Genomic DNA, 19,731 nt, shown 5'->3' with positions numbered 1-19,731 from the left:
TCTTCCACAAAGCACTTGGATTATTGTGAGGTTAAAAAAACAATCATTTCAGCTGAATTAAATTTGAGTTAGTGCCTGCAAGTCTCATTGCTCATTATATCTTCCATTTGATCTGCATGTAAAATTTGTTATGCTATGTCCAGAAGACCGTAATTTTAATGAGATCATGCCATAATGATTACATAGGAAAGATAGATTTTAATAAAAGAAATGTGTTTTAATCTTGTGTGAAATATGTGGTTTCTATTTCAAAAATAACTGCCTAAATAAGTGTTTTGATTAGAGATCTAGGGACATGGATCAAGAACTAATGATATAACTCATTCCTGCACATAAGCAATTAGCTGCCTTTCAATCAATAAGAAGTTGTGTATAAAATGGGAGTAAGACTTGGTATTCAGAAACTTGTCCTATGTGCAAGTGCTCTTTTTTAATAGTGTTGAGCTGGTTTATCACTAGTCAGATACCTAAAGACAGCTGGCGCTTAAAAATTCATGAATACACATGGATTTTGTTGCTTGTTTCGCACAAGTTTTTGATTAACCTTCAACTACATCTTTCCATTACTTATTTTTAAGGTCGCCAAGCTATCCTCCACCTGGTTGTGGTAAAAATAAATCAAAACTGAAGCCGGAACAGGATGGCATCTGCAAAACTCACAAGCTACTGAGAAGGACTTGCTCCAGCACAGTTAAGACGGAGGATGTGTGTGCCACAAAATCCCACAGAACCTTTGGCCGCTCGCTGTCCAGTGACCCTAGGGCTGAGCAGATGATGGCTGTTAAATCGCACAAACTGTTGAACCGTTCTTGCTCTGCGGCCATCAAGCAGGAGGAGTGCATCACTTTAAAGCCCCATAAGCTGCTAAGTAGGTCCTGTTCGGGAGATCCTCGATGTGAGCACAACAGCACCTTGAAGACTCACAAACTTTTAAGCAGGTCTTACTCCAGTAATCTGAGAACGGAAGAATTGGATGGGTTGAAGAATCACAAGTTACTCAGCAAGACTTACTCCAATGCCCCTAAGTCATCCAAAATTGAGCCTTTCAAGGAGTCCACCATAGCAGAGGGCAGGAGGCTCTCTCTTACCTCAGGGCTTATTGGTTTCTTAACACCATCTTCATCATCACCTTCACAATCTGCTGTGCGTAATAATTTTTTTATTCTGCTTGTTTTTCTCACATTATTTTCAAATATGCTGTTATGCTGCTTATGCAAAGGCAGTAATATTCAGGACATACATTAGTGGAGATTTTGGAATAATTTAACATTCAGTGAAGAATAGTGCAATCTTCTTTTTAAAGTGGATTTAAACAACTATCCATACACATATACTTAGGTCATAAAACCATAATCTTCTTAAGTCAAGATGGAGACTTTACAGTCTCCTTGAACACAACTCAATGTATAGATGGTGGCCACTGAGAAAGACCAGTCACCTCCTTCCTTCACTGCTTTCTTGCTGCAGAAAGGAGGGAGAGCATCAACTTCTGTGCTGGAAACTTGGCTTGGTCACACAGGTCTTTTTTTGATTTCCCTGTTTGCATCATGAGGGAAGCAACACCCCTCAGCTCATTCAGATGCCAAGTCACTTCTCCCTCTAGGCTTTTCATCTTTGACCATCATCGTGGAAGGCATGCGGTCACAGTTCAGCTCACCTTGTATGCGCTTACATTTTGCGAAAGGTTTAACCTTCCAGCACCCTGATGGCAGCAGAAGGTCAGGGAAGGAATTAGGCTCACACTCTCTCTCTCCATTTTCCCAATCATACCTCTGAGAAAGAAAGTCGTGCATATCACTATGTTTATGAAATAGAGTTCACACGTAATTCTTCTGTCTCTGACTCTTAGAAGATGGCTTTTACACTTCAGAGTAGTGAGCTGGGCTGTTTGTGCTCCTTCAAAGGCCCTGGTCTGTTTTCTTTGTTAGGTTTAGAAAGAGGCACTTTGGAGACTGTACTCTCCAGTGTCTCAGCCAGAAAGGACCTTGATTTCCCAGCCCATAGAAACTGAGATTCTTGGTTGTAATGCTGTATACATTTAAAACAGTACCCTTTGAATAATAAAATTACACTGAGTGTATTATGTTTCATAGTAAACTAGTTTAATAAGTTCTGAGCTATACTCATCAAATCAAAAATGATTGATTTCTTGTTGTAAAACCATTTATATACATGCTGTGTGACTGGTTTGTGTAAACTGCACAACCAAACTAATTTAAGATGAGCCAGCAAACTTTTTGTCTGTACCAGAGCAGAGGTTCTTTTTTTTTTTTTTCTGAAACAGCAGAGGAGGTCTCAACAATATTTTTCCTCCTGAAGTGCAGAGAGACCCATTAATTTTGATAAAATAATGAAGAGTTGCCAAAGTAGTTTCATAACAGATATTATCAGTTGATTCAGAAGAAATGCAGGTCTGACAATAATCTATAAAGGTCTACATTAGTCCTAGTAATTTTATTACTATAATGCATTTACTTTGAGGGAAATCATCACATACATGGTCACATGCAATTTCACAAGTATTAGCTGAAGAGCATCAAGAATCCATTTCACATTTTACATGTGGGGACCAGACATACAGGTCATCACGATACCTATCTCTATTCTGAGGTCTGTGAAATGTGTAACTGATGAATTAGGTCCCTAACTTATTTTAAATTTTCAGCTAAAATGTTTGGGTCTCATATATATACATATATATATATATATATACATACATACATACATGCAAATAGCAGGATTATATTCCATAGAAAAAAAATTCCCAAATATAGCGAAGAATGAAAGAAAACAAGACTGTAAATGGACAAAACTCCAAAAAGCTGTAAATGGAGCTGATCTGACTCTCAGTCAAAACAAGGGTTGTTTGAGATAGATGTCAGCTGGGGGGAGTCCTGGACCTTACTGATTCCCATAGCACAGCTACCTTCAAATTTATGTTGTTGAACATTGAAAGAAAAAGGCAGAAGGAATGCGAATGGGATCTGAGAGAGCTGTCAGTTTAGAGCTCACAGAACTGATCTCATAGTAAATATGAAAGAAAAAGATTTTCAGCACTTCTAGAAGTTTAGTCATTCAAGCCTAAGCACATATTTCATATTTAGATAGGCATAAAGACAATGCCTTGTTTAAATGTGAAAGAAGTAATCAAATACCTGCTCATTAGAATGGAGTTGAGGAAATTGGTGTTTCCATTTGAGACTAGAGTTTTGGGATGCTGAGATACACAAGCTACGAAAGAAATGCTACAAACCCACCCTACACTCAGCAAACAGTAAAAAAGATGAATTATTTGTGATAATTGACTTATGCAAATGAGATATATTTTTTAGATGCAAATATTTTCTAATTAACAATTTTGTACACAAAAAATAGAAGTGTTTTACTATGTTCTCAAGAAAGCCTTAGAATTAATCTGCCATCACTGAAGTTGCCTGAACTTTTTTCTTGCAGCAAAATTATGGTGCAAAATGCATTCCAGTACGAGGCCGTGGCTTTCTGGTGCAGGTAGGATGTTATCTCTTACCCATTTTTTAAACACTCCAGAGCATGAGCTGACTGTTAATTATTTTTAAGCAGATGTTGTTATTCTCATTTTCATTGTTAGACTATTGAATTTGCTGAGCAGCGGATACCAATGTTGAATGAGTACTGTGTAGTTTGTGATGAACCCCATGTGTTCCAGAATGGACCTATGCTGAGGGTAAGTTGTATGTTTGCCGAGTTAAGTAATGCATCTTTAATGCCTTCAATAGCAATAGAACATGCAAGCTTGTTATAAAACTATTGAAAATTTCAGGTGAGGTTCATCATAATTTTCTAGTAGGATACAAAAGTATAATGCATATTGACTAGCTTTTGCTGTACATTGAAAGAAATATAATGCAAGCGGAGAGGGAAAGGAGGCTTGTACAGTAATCATGGAAATATAAAGGAGGAATGTCTTTCACAGGACACTAATGTCTTAGAGTAGTCATGAGTGGATAAGGACAACTAAAGGTTGTGTATTAGGCTGCGTTTCTAACTTCTGATGCCCTTCACAAAAGCTTAGGGGTTATCTCAGTCTTTGAGCTCCCATCATGCAATAACCAGGGTGTTTAGATACACTGGTATTAATGCTACAAGGCCACAAGTACTGCTGCGTTTTGCACATGGGCCACTGGAAGGAATCATCCTCCATAGTTTGATTTTAAAAAGACAGTAGAAGGAGATGCTGTGTGAAGCATCCTAGCTACAGCATCCTAGGCCTGAGGTGCTGTGGTGTTTCCATATGTCCAAGTTTTGGACAGTTACACATCTCTTCCTCCCTTTTCATACCCTTATAATTGGCAATGAGGAATTTGGCATTCTGAAAATCGTACCCTTTCAATGCTATTGGTGAATGCATAAAGTGAACAAGAATAAACTTATGAGATAAAACCATGGAAAACTGTGTTAAGCACCAGTGTATGGATAGTCTGACACCTCACCTGCCAATATCTTTCTCAAACATCAGGTCCCCAGCTAAGTCAGCACCTGTACGAATTGAGACAGACATCACCTATGATGTTCCCGTGGAAGTAAATGCAGGAAAGCTGTAGCAGAAATCACCTCACAGTCCCCGTGATGCTCAGTGGTACCCTGTTCAGGAACCCTGGCTGCAGGCAGAGTATGCAAACAGGCTGCTAATAGGATTTTCAGAGCACCTCTGTGTATGTAAATCAGGGCTAGCTCTGATTTAAGTCGCAGTTACACCCATGTACTTCTGAATATCCTATCAAGTGATTATTTGCCTCTTTAGGCTCATATCTGCCTTCTAAAACCAGAATTTTCTGCCAGCTTTATCAGCAATGAAATCCCAATGAGAAACCTATAGAAAAGGCACCAGTTTCTTATCTTTTCTCTTTGAATGCAGTACTATGGATGCTACCTGTGGCAGAATGAGATAAGATTCAAGTGAGTTATATGCAAAGTTTGGATAATATAATTATTTAAATTACCAGGTCTTTTCTATTGTCCATAGGACTTGGATAAAGCAAACTATAGAATTTCTTCCTGTTGCATGCTCAACTACTAAAAGAAAACAGCAAGGAAAGTCATTAGGTCTAAATTAAAAATCTTAATTCAGGTTTACCTCTGCATGTTTTTATTCCTCTCCCATCTTAATGATCAAGACCTCTCAGATTGACTTTTCTCTTGGACCATTTGCAGCATACGGAAGAGTTATTTTAGCCATCAGTTTGGAAGCTGAGTGCTCCAGAACCAAGGAAAGTGCAAACATATTTGCCATTGCACACATATTAATCAGTGTCTCTGCAGGCAGCATAACCTAGCTAGCACTGCAAAAACGAAAGTGAGTCCTTACATCACCCAGAGGGAAGGAGATGGTGGGAAGAAATCTATCATGCTCTCTGTATGCTTGAATGATTCAATAACCAATATAGAACTATTAAAGAATCTGCAGTTCTGCAGAGGGTGAGAAAGAAAGTATCTCAATTTGAATCTACCATGAATCTACCAGAAGGTTTTGAGGAAATCTGTGCTTCATTCTTCCAAGCACTTGCATGGAGGCAGCCCATAGTAGTTAATTTTACGTTTGTTTCAGGAAAATTGTTCCATTTATTTAGATGCTTCAATAATATACATATGCATATATATATTTACATATCTCTTTTTCTGTATATTGATATGACCCAGCTTAAAGAGCACTTTGTTTAATACTGCTGCAACAGTGAATCTCAGGAATACTCTGCTCTTAAGCAGACTGCAGGAGGCTTTCATTTAAGATAAAACTTCATGGGACCTAGCCTCACTTCATTTATAGATCCCATATGCAGTATAGGGATACTGGTTTTCGTAAAGAGTTTAGAGTACTCACAGTTTTGATAACACAGTAACTTCATTGAATTTTGCAGCTAACTCGGCCTTGCTATTGTGTGCCTATATTTTTAGATTCTGTGGCATGATCTCACTTTCAACAGATATCTGTATCTCAAAAACATTGCTTAGATGGGCTCTGTAATTGGCTTTACCACAAAAGATGACTTCAGCTTAATAGTTCTGGATATTTAACCATTCTCTTCCTTTTAAAGAATGGTTCCTTCACGCACATGCACAGAGAGAGTATTATGTGGGCAGGGGGTCATGTACCTTAGTGATGAATTTCCCTTCTACTTTTCAAAGAAAAAAAAGGGATATAAGTTTATAAAAGTTATTGCTTGAGAAGTTCTTTTTAAACATGTTTAGGCTTGATTTTCTGCTGTCTAATGAAGTTTTATTTAATTACAAGGAAGCAGTATTCACTGATGCCAGTAAAGAATTTGATTTTGCAGCCCTTCATTCTGTCCACCTTTCCTGGGTGGAAATGTAGTTTAATTAGTTGTCTTGAAATGCAGTTTAAAGTATTTAACAATTGTTATCCCACAAAAATTATGTTCTTTTAATACTTCAAACAATACTTGAAACTCACATATCTTTGTGTAATTTCCTGTGCTGGTTATTAATGTCTCGCACAGTTTCAATATCTTGTTCTCAGGACAGCTGGAGATATCAAGTGAAGCTATGAGATAAAGCTTTTCTTTTCTGCAGATTTGTTCTACAGGCTGTGTTTTTATCTTAGTTATACAGTATCGTTCAATCAGTCTGTCTCAGTACAAGCTTTCTTCTCAATATTGTGACGCTTTTTCTTAAGTAACATTTTTTGCGGAATTGGTCTGATTTTAGTACCTTTCAATTTATTTATTTATTAATTGTGATATCTCCTTTCCCCTAAAACAGGAGCAACCTGAAGCAAACAGTATTGTTTAATTTAGTCACTAGATGCACCTGGCAGGCATACCATGATACGCAAGATGCCTGCTGTAGAACAGCTGTGTGGAACAATTGCTTAAGTTTGGTTTTATGCTCTTGCAATGAAAACTTGTCTTGCTCCAGAGAACACAGTGCTAGGGATCCTGTCAAACACAGCAATCTTTAGATGTTGTTAAGCTATCTTAGTGACTTACTAAAGATAAATAAAGGGGAAAATGCTAGATTTCTCTTGGAAATTTCTTTGTAGATACTAAGGAGGATCCCAACCAGTTCTCTTTCAAGCTCCAAAAGTTTCCTGATATGTAGAAGACCGTAATTATACATACTGACCCTGCATGTACTCCACATGTATGTGCATAGATAAATGCACATTGAATAGATGAGGCTCATGCTTTCACAAGGTCTTGCAGCTGCTGTAAGTACTATATAGGAAGGTAAAAGGGTCTTGGAGGAAATTGTCTTAGAAAAATACAGTAACCCTCCATGAAGGTGTATTGCTACAAAATTCTCTTTTCTCCCTTTTAGAAAGTCAGGGAAGTAGGCAATGCTTTCCTGTAAGTATTCACACCCTTAAGGTCACAGCATGCTTCATTAATATTTATTGTAAGAGCACAATTAGATCTATGCTTTTTAGCACTTATTAGATCTTATGCTTAGAGGACTTAAAGTGCTATAAATATTAATCTGGTTATATAGAGATACAGAAAGACACAGAAAACTAGAAATTCCCTGAAATCACTGCATGGTATGATTTCCACTGTTTCTGGAAAGCACAGGAAAAATGCAATGAATACATGGATATTAAGAAGAAAAAAATATTACGTGACCACTTAAATAGCATAGGTCACACTATTTCATGCAGCTCTTCCTAACATTGAGCCTGGCAGTTTGATGTGAGTGCTAGATACTTCTCTCCTCGTAAAGATATCGAGAAACAGCCTTGAAATAATTAGTGAGTGTTGGGTCTGCAGCTTCTACATCCAAAACACTCTTTTCTTCTCATGTAAAGAATTGTATAGAAATGAGCTGCATTTCCTGAAAGCCTACATGTGTTGCACAGCTTTTAGAAGGTCCATATTTAGCCCATGCCCACGCTCTTTACGCAGTTTTGGTAAGCAGCAGAAAGTACAAGGCCAGAGGTGGGTTTTGTGCTGAGGAGAGACAGAAAAGTCAACTCCTGTAAACATTCTGAGAACAAGAGGGCTCTGCTTGTGTGAATCTTTAGACAATACCTTTGAATCAATTCTCGATAGAAAAGTTTCTTAGATCAGTGAGACACAGACCACTTTTTGCTTGTAAAGTGAATAGATAATCTTGATTTTTGTCAAAGTTGCATGTTAAGCTAAATCCTACAGGTAAAGTTAGGAAATATTAAGCAATTCCACAAAGTCCATTCCAAATTACTGAGGTGACAAGTGAAAAGCACCTGAACCTAGGGCTTGTTTCATCCACTGCCTTTTAAAACATTTTGTAAGTTTATGTACTTAAAATTTTGTAGAAAGCGGTGTCTGAGCAAGAGATGATTTCACCTGAGTTGATCAAATTGGGCATTATGTCAGTCTGCCATACTGGCATTGAAATTCTTCCGGGCTCACCTATGATAAATGAATGCGGTTTTCTCAGTTTTTGTGCAATATTTCTTATACTTGTTTGTTTGTTTATTGGTTTGTTGTGGTTTAGGTGACAAATAAATCTCCAAGGCAGAGATTGTCTCTTAGTAAGTCTCTGTATAACTTTTAGAGTAAAGACCCTGAAGGGAAGAGTACAGTCTTAGAATCACAGAAGTTGGAAACTTTAGCATATTGGTTTTGTCTTAAATAGAAACTGGATCATCTAGTTCATAGATTGTTGTTATACATTTTATTTAAGATACTATAAATCAAATCATTTCATTTACTAAAAAGATACCTTTTTTCTTCTGCTTATCTGTTCTTACTCCTGTGAGCATCTTGGATCAGAGACTCTCTTTTCATGAATACTTACCTTCTGAAAGGAAAAAACAGTTTCCTCTTACTAATCATTGAAAACATTTCAAGTTCAAGCTCATCCCTTAACTCTTTGACAGGCACAAAGATAGAAGAATACTAAGTGTAGGTTGCAGTTCTTCAGGTGAAGCAGGGTGTCTTTTGACTGAGGAATAGAGATAAAAGTTAAATTACCCCTCTCTCCTCCTTCCAAAATTAATCTTCCAAGAATTGCTAGATCTCATGGAAGTTGGTGATGTTTTTATACAGAGAATTTAGCTTTTTTGGCTTAAGTTTTTCACTTTTTTTTCCTCATTTTCCCATGGGCAGTTGAACAGTTACCTCTCCATGTTCTTCTTGTATTAGTGGTAGGTGTTGCACATAAGATGCCTATAAAACATAGTAAACTTGTACCCCTGTCAAAGAAGATATCTGATAAATTAACTTTTACACTGCCAAGCTATAGCCACTTTGCCTGAACAACTTGGAATAATTTTTAGAGTTTAAAAAAATAAAAAGGAGTTGAGGCAAATCTTAATATGATAAAGACTCTACCTGCTGTGTGGTTGGCTGTCAGCTTCAAATTTCCCAAAGGACAATGAGGGAAATGACACAGAGAAGGCAGAAGATTTGTTAAGAAAAATTACAGAACTTAGAGATGTATAAAACATGGAAACCTGTTCCTGTTAGTAGGTTTTCTGTACTTGTCAATGGTGTTGCACAAGGCAGGATAGATATTTTAATCTCCGCCCTGTAGAATTTTTGATCTAGTGAGGTACAAAATAAGTGTGGGACAAGAGGAAAGGTGTCCTCTTGTGGTTTTCCATATAAGAGTAGATCTGGAAAGATGATGCCTAAGTAAATTAGTATTGGCAATGCTAGAAATACCAACAGTGAAGAGGATGCTGAGACAAATAATATTCTGGCCCTCTCCTGTCTGCAGTGTCTCGGTGTGAGAGAGAAAGCTCTTTCTGGGTAAAGAATATGGATACGTGAATGAAGTGTAGATTTAGCTTCTGTTTAGATAAAGCTGGTACTGCATTAGGGAACAAGAGGGACTAACTGACCTCCAAAGGTCCTTCCTAATCCTATGATTTTGTTCCTCTAGCTAGATGTAAATGCTATAATAATATAGTAAATAAATATCATCCTTATTTGCTTCTGTATTAAAAAGCTATTAATATTTTTTTAACATCATCTGAAATTCTTGCTGCTACTCTAGAGCTACAATACTATTCCAAGGATGCACTAAATATTTTAATAATGCAACAGTTTTGCTGACATAGTACTTGAGAGAGATCTTGTTTTAGGATTTAGCATGTGATAATAGTATTTTTATTACAAACATTTAGACATAATGAGATGAAGAGTCATTAACATAAGTGTTTATTATATTTAAGAATATGATTAAAATATGGATAATAAAAATATTTTATCATATTCAGCTCTTGCATAGTGTAATTTGCAATGTGTAGCTAATGTCTAACTTTTTGTCTGCATGCCTTCCTGAATTTTGCATTCACCAGTAGTACAGCGGTTGGTAAAACAGCATAATTTTATGGATTTTAAAAACCCATGAGACAATTACACAGGGCAGAAATTCCCAGAATAAGATGATAAACAAACACTCAGAATATCGATAAATTTTCTTCGAGTCAAGAAGTCTCTTTAGAGTGCCATCTTGTGTTGAAATCTTAGACTAAGGCCTTTTTAGAAAAAAAAAAGTAGGAAATCAGCAGTGAAAAAAATCAGCAAATTTATATATAGAAGCTATTTTCTTTGAAATTTGCACTATAATACAGACGTCTCTGCTGTTTAACCTTTGTCCATAAAATATGAATGGTAAAATACTTCGAAATAATATTTGAAATACCTGTTTGTGTTTAGCTGTAAAACTAAGTACAGTCCTGAAATTCTGATATATCTGTATTTATATTAGCAACTTTACATTTTTATAATGTTTTTCACTCCTCAATGCTCAGTTATGATTTAGTAATTATGGGAGAAATTGCAGCCTCGCTGAATTCCTGTGGACTTGAGTAGGTCTTAGATTTCTCTGGCCTTTGCCACCACAGAAACACAGTTAACATTGATGTTGCAGAAACAGTACACCAGTTAGGGGCAGTTGTTTCTTGAGTAGAATAAAAGTCAGTGAACTATTGAGAAGAGTATAGCTATGCAAATGTATTTAGGCAGACTAGTGTTTAGCCAAAGTGCTGGAGTTAAGTTTCCTTTCTTGTAGAACAGTACCATGATCTTATCATCAGTCTACAGTATAACCAGCTTTTTGTGAAGAAGTTGTCTCCAATTACAGCTAGTATTTTTGTGAAATGGACTTCAAACATTTTATTGTTTATCGGGAGAGCAAGATAGCTGTAGCATAACCTGTTCTGGAGCCAAGAAGTTGTCAGAGCTCACCTTGCCCAGCTAGCACTCTTAACGCTTGTTTATTTGCCATCTATTTGTGCTTCTGGGAAGGGAGGAAAAAAAGTCTGAACTGTCAAAGAATGCAGAAGGAGGAAGAGCAAAAAATAAAACCAAGATCAACAAACCAAAGTCAAACAGAGCAAGTGATGTTTCTCGGTCAGTCTGTGTTTTCATCTTACTGTGTATGGTATCTGCTCACCACTGTTGTGTCTACTAGGTCTTTCAGCAATAAGTTTCACGCGTCGCAAAATGTAGTGAGATTGTTCGGAGAATGTATCTTGTAGATTTAGCATGATAGGTTATTAAATAAATGATTCCCATTCTCTGGCAATTCGTGAAACCGTATAGTGCTTATCTTTCTCTTGAATTCATAAATATGCCAGAAACTGCCTTACATCACCTGTAAAGGTTTCTACCTCTTCTAAAACCTATGTCCAGTGTTCAGGCACTGATCTGCTAAATTGTAAACCACTGCAGATATAAAAAATAGCCAGGAATCAAAACCTGAGCAGAAGTGTTTTTATTTGGAAGTTAGGTGTGAAAACAGACACAGCTATCTCATTTCTCACAGATTTTGGGGTAACCAGCCTGCAAACAGTGTTCCCTTCTCCTCTGCCTCCCCTCTCAGTACCTGCTTCACTCTTTTTGGCTGAAATGTAAATCAGAGCAGTTCATTTACAAGGTTTCTAGACATCTATTAATCCATAGAGGAAGTATTCTTCTCTGAACAAAGCTGGGTGCCTTGCAGGTGCGCTGAATGTGTGCCCATAGCATTGCATTCAGAGATCCGATCATGCAGTGAATATTAGCTCTCCTAATACAGATGGTTTTGCATTTCATAGTAGTAAATAATGTTTCTTTCTAGTACCAGTACAGAACTGTCATGCCATCATATTTCTACTCTACCTATGTGCTACCTGTGTGTTAAGCTAGGATAAAAAAAACAGGCGTTTTCCTATAACTTATTTGTTAACTTATTTGTTAACTTTCCTATAACTTATTTGCATTTTTATCTAACAGCTTAAGGAACAGGACGACAAAAGCAGATTTTGACCTCACCACTAGCTTTGGTACATTATCGATTTCCGAAAAGGAGCTAAGAAAAACAACAAACCAGTGAGACTCACTTTAGGGATTTGGTAGAAATCCCTGTGTTTCCTGTAGATATAAGACGAAAGATACAGGAAATATTTCCATTATTTTCTCAGCACCTACAGAGGAGGGAACAGCTATCAAAAGTTAGTTTTGTAGTTCAAAAATAAATCCAGTTTCAGATTTTAGGCATTTACTAGCTCAGTGGTTTGACTTCCTTTGAAACTTCAGGACAAAGGTGTACATCTTAGTAATTATTTAATTTTAAAGCAATTCCTAAATCAGTGTAAACATATGAGATAGTATACAGTGCCAAGATTAACTATTTTATTTTTAATATTTATTTTGAAATATATTTGTAATAAAAAGGAAAAACCTGCCAATAAAAATTATTAAAACACAATTCTGATTTTTAATTTACATAAATCATAATTTTTTAATCTAAAAATGGGCTGGTATTAGACACATTGAAGAATACACCATGGCAGAAGAGACAGATGTGCATTTAATTTGCCTTTCAAAATAGTCTTGAGCATTAATAATGAAAAATTGTTTGAATTCTGAAGACTTGATGAACCTTGACTTTAGTTAATGATTATTCTGCATAGTTTCAGTAGTGATATAATTAAGTCCAGAAATCATACTGGTTGGGTTCTTAAATCTTTACCTTGTATAAATCTGAGGGAGTGTTTTCTAAAATACCCATTACAATACTTTTTAAAAAATTTTATCAATTTTGAATTGAACTGAGCTTTCTGTTGTACTGTGGGAAACATAAAAGTCTTAAACTCATAAATGTGCATTGTTCTAGACCTCTTTCAGAGAATGAAGTATTTAAATACCATTAGTAGAAAGTATAAAGGCACCTCATTAGTGCCTGTCTTCCAGTCGTCATTTTGACACTCATCTGATATCCTGGCTAACACAGGTAAGCTATGGAAGATCCGGAAGACAGGCTTTCCTGCAGTCTGTTTCTGGTGTGGTAATGTTATGCTTATTGGTCCCAATCTATTCGATCTTTGTGTAACAAGGAGTCATGTGGTAGAGAATTAGAAACAAATCTTATTTTGTCTTCTCTTACAAATATAGATAAGATGATTATCTGAAAATCCATACCATACACAAGCTATGAAATAAACCTGGAAAATGTGAAAGCTCCATTGCAAAGGAAATCTTAACCCTTCCTTCCTCCCTTCCTTCCTGTATTTTTCTTTTTTTCCTTTTTATTTCTGTCTGTCTATCTATTTGCATGGCTGTCTTTGTCTGTCTGTTTTGCTCTCTTTTCCCCATCTATCTTTCTTTCTCTTTCCCTCTCTTTCCTTCTTTTTTACATCTCTCTCCCCTTCCCTCTCTTTCATTCTCTCTGTATCTATCAATCCATGTTTTGAATATTATAGCTGCTGCATTGGATCCTTATCCTTCTAGTACATGTACTGACTAGAAAAATAAACCTTCCTCCTATTGAAAACCTAATAGTACCATGGCTGGAAATTGAAAATAGAACATAGGTTTGAAGATATATCTCTGCTGCCTGATCCTTTCATTAGAAGTGAGATGGTCGCTAATAGCTTCACCTTTGCCATTTGTGGCATTTGCTCCAAATCAGGCTATGAGCCTTCTCTGAGCTTCTAGCTTCTCTAGATAAGAGGTTTCTAGGTGTGTCAGTGATGTTGCAGCCTCGTTAGTGTCCGTGTGACATCCCACAGGGTACATGAGAGGGTGGCACATTGCTCTTCTGCGCACAACTGCACCATGCATTATAAAATAGCAAGATAGATCAACGTTGGCTATGCAAGTTTCAAATGAGCAATTGAGAGAATGTCTGGAAAATATTTTAAGTAATGTGAAACCGGAATATGTCATAGCAGTATGATGGTTTGCCTGTGTGCTACTTCTTTGTCTCATGCAAGAACTCTGACTGAGCCCGTTTTCTTCACAGCAGCTGTGGATTAGTGCTGCTGAGCATACAAAAAAATGGGGGCGCTAAAGGAAAACTCAGAAAATCTTATTCTGTAAGAAAAATGCCTTCTGCTTCATCAGAGCCTTCTGCTTTTGAGCATTTGCAGTCTCACCCTGTTAGCCACCTGACTCTTATTTTCTTCTGGCTTTTCCCCAATGGAATAATTATCCTTCTAAATAATCTTTCAGCACCAATGATCTTCACTTAGCTAACAGTTTTGTGGACATCAACAGCCTTGCATTTACTTTCTGCCTGCTAGTTAAAAATGAAGTATATGTGAGACCACTGGCTGTTTCTGTTGAATGGGAGTTAGAGCCCCACTGTTCAGGTAGCAGAGAACAAAGTTGCACAACTTTAGTAGCTGTTCGGGGGTTCAAGGTGGTGCTTGCAATCTGTAAGATTTTGCATGTCCCTAAGACCTCACTCTAACAGATAAGGTCAGCCCCTATATTTAATTGTATAAATTCTATTTAGACATTCATTTTCCCTTTTAAAACACTGGAAGCTAGTGAGATCTGATGCATGTTAAATATTTACATACCGCTGTGGATATGGGCCTAGATCAGTAAGAATGTGTCTACACATGAAAGTTCTTAGAAAATTCAGCTTGCTGAATATTAAGTGGTCTTAAACCAAGAGTACCCAAAAATGACATTGGAACAATGTAATATTTATAAATGTGTTACTGCTGTTGTTTGTTTACTATGGCTAGGGGCGCTAAGGGCATTTCTCATATTGATGATGTGAAGTCAGAACAAAAGACTGTTCCTATCACAAGGGCTCACATCCTATCATAAGAAGAGACATGCATGCTATAAGGGGAAACACACTGACAGCATGCAAAGCAGGAGTAACAGCATAAGAGTTACCTTGAATCCTACCCCACAGTTTCCAGTAAATAAATAAATAAATAATTTGTGATTTTCTTGAAGTTTTGTTTTTTAACGATACTCTGGAGTAGCTATATAAAGGCAGATTTTTTCTGCATCCATATTGCTAAAGGGTTTGGGTTTTTCTTCCCATGGCATTGACAGAGCTCAGATGTTTGCATCTAATGCAAAACTATGTATTTCCTCCAGCTTTTAGTAGAAAAGAGCATGTGGAATGCAGATATTGTGTAGTGTGTACTTTTTTGTGTGTAGTCCTTTTCCTGTTTTTTTTCCTTTAACCAATCCCACTTATAACAGGAATTTCATGATTACGCAAGTTAAACAGAACGTACTGTGAAAATACTTTAAAGAAGTAGTAAGTAAATGAAGACAATTCAGACTAGATGTACTTCCTTTTTTAACAGCAAGGTTAAAAATCGGAGAAAATTTTATAGGAATGTTGTGTACTGTATTATTTACTTGAATTCTATATAGCAAACGGTGAATTTCAAAATTTATGTTCTTGCTCATATAGAAAATGGTTTGGAATTAAAAGAAACTGGGAAAAGTTGTTTCTCATGTTTTGAAGGAAATCAGATAAGGTTAGCATGACAGTTCCCCTGATTTTATAAGGTATTAAGAATTTAGCATGTGGGGTGTTGGTGACTGTTCTTGGATGACTTTGTGTTCTGTCTAGAGGTATTTTAGATGTATTATCTGGACACAGAAATAAATACCACTAACTTGTGGGTAATTTGAAAATGTAGTGATTCTTCATTTTTTCAATGTATTAAAGTGTTATTTTATCAGCATCAGTTTGTGACGTCTTTATTCTTAAAAAATTATTCATCAGGCATCAAATGCATAAAATCAGAAGAATTTTTTACTTCCTAATTGTGATGTGTGCACCTCTTCATAGATCAATGTTTGGCATCTTGCTTATTCTCATACCTACAGTTCTCCAACTGTAAGATCTTAGCTCCAATGTCTATCTGAGAGAAAACATCCCTTCAAATATCAAACATTAAGTGCAAGTCCCTTTATTAAATTCTACTTTCTAGATACTCAAACTTTTCTGACATCATAAAACAAGGGGAAAAATGTTTTTTGTTTTCCATTTGCCATCTTTAAGTCTCAGAGTAACTTATTTTGTTGAGGTTATAAACAAAATGACAACAGTAAGGATTTTCTAATCCTTTTTACTAATGCCAAGCTTGGCAAACTTTAGCCATAGTAAATTATTTATCCATTCCTTTGCTCTGAAATGGAGTCCATTGATTATGCTGTTATGAAAGTCAAGGTAATGGTGCTACCATACTGGCCGAATACTTAAGCAAATGGTTCAGCCACCTTCTGAATGTAAAGTCTAAGAATAATGTCAATAATAAATACTTTTTGTCTAGTGTGTGAAGGCACAGCAAATTGGATCATGTTATGCTTGTCTGCTGCCTAATGCAATGTAACATAGCAGATAAAATAAATCAAATGAGTGACACTCTATTAGACTTCAGAGATGATAGCTCTTGTAAAGCAATTGATGTGATGTCAGTGCAGTAGATTTCTGATGTTTATTGAAATCTGAAATCTTTGAAACCCAAAAAAGGCATATTTGAAGGGCTATGAAACAAGTGACTGCAAATACAGCATTATGCTTATTACCGACAAAGCTGTTTTCTGAAACAGAATTCAACTAAATTTTGTTTGCTTTGTGTGTTTGATACATTTTTCATTTCTGCATGGATAGACACTGCCTTGAACTTCAAAGCGTAGAGTTAGATTATCATGGTAACTAGATTTAGAATCTTTAGTTGTTACTGGTACCTATTAAAGATAATTTTAAGCTTCTGTGAGTTGGGATTTAATACTGTGAAGTCAAAAGGTAACTGAAAATATAGTCATTAGGCCATTTTCAGAACTGTATTTAAAATTTCTGTTGTTGAGATCAATTACAAGGAATTTTTTTAATTTATTTTTCATTCTTGTGTTTGTTTCAAGTATTTGTTCAATTCGACTGCTTATATTAGCAATTCATTTTGTATGATCCATGAATTGAGACTTTAAAATGTTGAACCGCTAATCAAGTTTCAATAAATAAGCATGGAATTGCTATAAGGAGTGTATCTAATTAGGAGGCCTATGAAAACATGCCTATTCTCTTTACTTTAAAGCTATGCTCTTTTTTTTTGTTTCTGCCTTGGTTTTTTTGCTTTGCGATGAGAGACCTCTCAAATCTTGCTTAGTTTTCATAAGTGTAAATAATTTTTTATTCAAACTTTCTGTTAGTACTGTGAATTTAACATTTCAAGAAAAACAGGCAAAATTTGGTTTAATATTGGGGTATATTTATTTGTTTTTTCATATATTAAAAAAAAAGTTTATTTTTTTATTTATAGAAATAACATGTGACCTTCCCAAGTAAGTATTTTTTTCTGTTGAAAATATACATTTACCTGAAGTTTACAAATTAATTGTTAAAGGAGTTAAAAATCAAATTGGAAGTTTTCTTCAAAATAAGTCCTTCAAAAATTTTATCATCTGGATCAGGTCTTCTTTTGTGCGCTTTCTTTAGCAGAACAGCAATCTGTGAAGAATAAACATGCAGTTATGAAGAGGATGTGCCCATGCTAGTTTCTAGATTTGTTCTCCATTTAGTTTTGATTGTATAGGTAGTTTTCAGTGTCTAAAAGGATAGTACTAAGGACATTTGTTTACTGTGGCTGCAATTTGTATGCTGTAAAATGTTTAGATTTCTTTTACTTTGAGCCTTTGTGAGTTCTGAAGAACTTTTAAGGTTTTATCACCTGTTTTACAGATTATTAAAATGCTTTTGCATTGCGTCTTCCTCAATTACTGGCATATATTCATACATTAAAATTAATGTTTCAATTAATATCTAGAGAAAAGGGTTAAGATTAAATATGTTTGCTTTTTGTTGTTGTTGTAGTTATGGCATAATAAAAACAATGACCCCAGACTAGAATAAAAATATAATTAACTTTCCTTCTCTGTTTAGCCCACCGTGTGTGAACGGGAGCTCTGTGTATTTGCTTTCCAAACATTAGGAGTAATGAACGAAGCTGCTGATGAAATTGCAACTGGGGCTCAGGTAGAATTATCCAATGCTCATTGCATGCCTGATTTTGTCTAAGTATGCTCAGTCATCTAAGTCTCTTCTAGAATTTATTCTGACTTATTTTCTCTGTATCAGCACTTTTTGGTGTTATCTATTTGTGAACTCTTATACGTATAGCTCTGACTACACTATTTAAGCATGACATTTTTGAAAGGTCCTAATGAGGTACTTCCCTTGTTTTCCTTCCATATAATTAGAGTAACTCTATTTTCTTGCTTAGTTGTATTCAATTAGGTCACCTGGGTTGTCGATAAAGGCAACCATTGTCCTTTAGAGATGATTCCCATTTATTTTCACCTAATGAGCCATCACTACTCTCATGCAATTAGTAAGCTACTTCCTGTTCTTGCTGTTGGGATACAGCTATCCACTGAGCATCTGCTATTTTGATTATTAAGTAACAGTGGCATGGTCCTTATTGATGTTGCTATATAAGCTTCTTCTCTCCTTTTAAGGATTAGGAATTTTTTAATATGAGCTTGCTTCCTGAGTTTGAATTCTGTTGTTTTAAACTATGCTTCCAAATTACCATTTAACTCTTGATTAAAATAGTTTCAGAGTTTCAGTAAATTCAAGGTACAATGGCCTTTAGAAATCATATGGATAAGTACACTCCTCTCTGATTTCCCAAGTGTATGTTCCTCATTATGCATTTAGTATATAGTAAGCAATATGTTTTTCAAAAGAGCAGACATTCAGTTCATTTAACTGGTGAGTCTATCCATTGGAAATAAACTACTTAGCTAAGTGCCTGGATGTCAATGATGGGCACATCCACAAAGGAAAAAACTTTCAGCAGTGTTCACCATCTTCTTGATTTGAGAATATAACTGTGGAATTTGAGGTCTGCTATCAAGACAGTTGAATCACTATGAATTTGACTTGCAATATCTAGCATGCCAAGCTTTGGGATTCTTACAAAATTCTTATAGGACTGCAAGCCTATAAGAAACGTAGAGAGAAATGTGCACCATCTCTTCTCCAGGATGCATCCTCTAAAGCCCAAGTTATCTGTTGCTGTGGAGCTAGATCTTCACTTTCTAAATGTAGAAACTTAGGTCGTTTAAGTACAGAAAGTTCTCTCCCCCTCCTCTTTTTCTATGAAATTGAAACAAGAGATGGTCTTGATTAGGAATCACTCTGTGTTTTATGCAGACCTCATTACTGCAGGTGTGTGCACATAGCTAGCTTTTAGGAATGCTGTGTCGAGATGTGGCACCTCTGCATCTACAGACCCTTGCTGAACAGTGCAGAAATGATTACAGCCTTACTAGTGCTTAGAGTTAGAAAAGTTTTTGTTGTTTGAGCTATTGGACCAAGGTGACTAAATTTTGGTGAATTTCAATTCAGTGACAGCGTCTCACCCAGCTCACTACATCTGATCTGATTGAGTTTCCTTTCTTGTCTGCAGGAAGAATTCAACACATTCAGAGATTGATACATCTGAACTATTTTTGACTTAAATTTAGGATTATACGAATCACAATATAGCCTGTC

General features: G+C 36.0%; 1 protein-coding gene across 1 annotated transcript in view; it reads left to right on the top strand.

The window, feature by feature from the left end:
• Window positions 1-19,731, top strand: part of LOC104569659 (protein mono-ADP-ribosyltransferase PARP8-like) — a 42,091-nt gene that overhangs the window by 7,665 nt on the left and 14,695 nt on the right. The window contains exons 4-7 of the mRNA XM_088538337.1: window positions 579-1,143; window positions 3,454-3,507; window positions 3,608-3,703; window positions 18,115-18,207. Coding sequence (XP_088394463.1) covers window positions 579-1,143; window positions 3,454-3,507; window positions 3,608-3,703; window positions 18,115-18,207 — 808 coding nt within the window. The remainder of the gene's footprint in view (window positions 1-578; window positions 1,144-3,453; window positions 3,508-3,607; window positions 3,704-18,114; window positions 18,208-19,731) is intronic.

Source organism: Tinamus guttatus, unplaced genomic scaffold (assembly GCF_059628265.1).
Source record: "Tinamus guttatus ecotype Peru unplaced genomic scaffold, ASM5962826v1 Tinamus_guttatus_pri_ptg001013l, whole genome shotgun sequence".
NCBI lineage: Eukaryota > Metazoa > Chordata > Aves > Tinamiformes > Tinamidae > Tinamus > Tinamus guttatus.
This window is presented reverse-complemented; position numbering and strand designations above follow the sequence as displayed.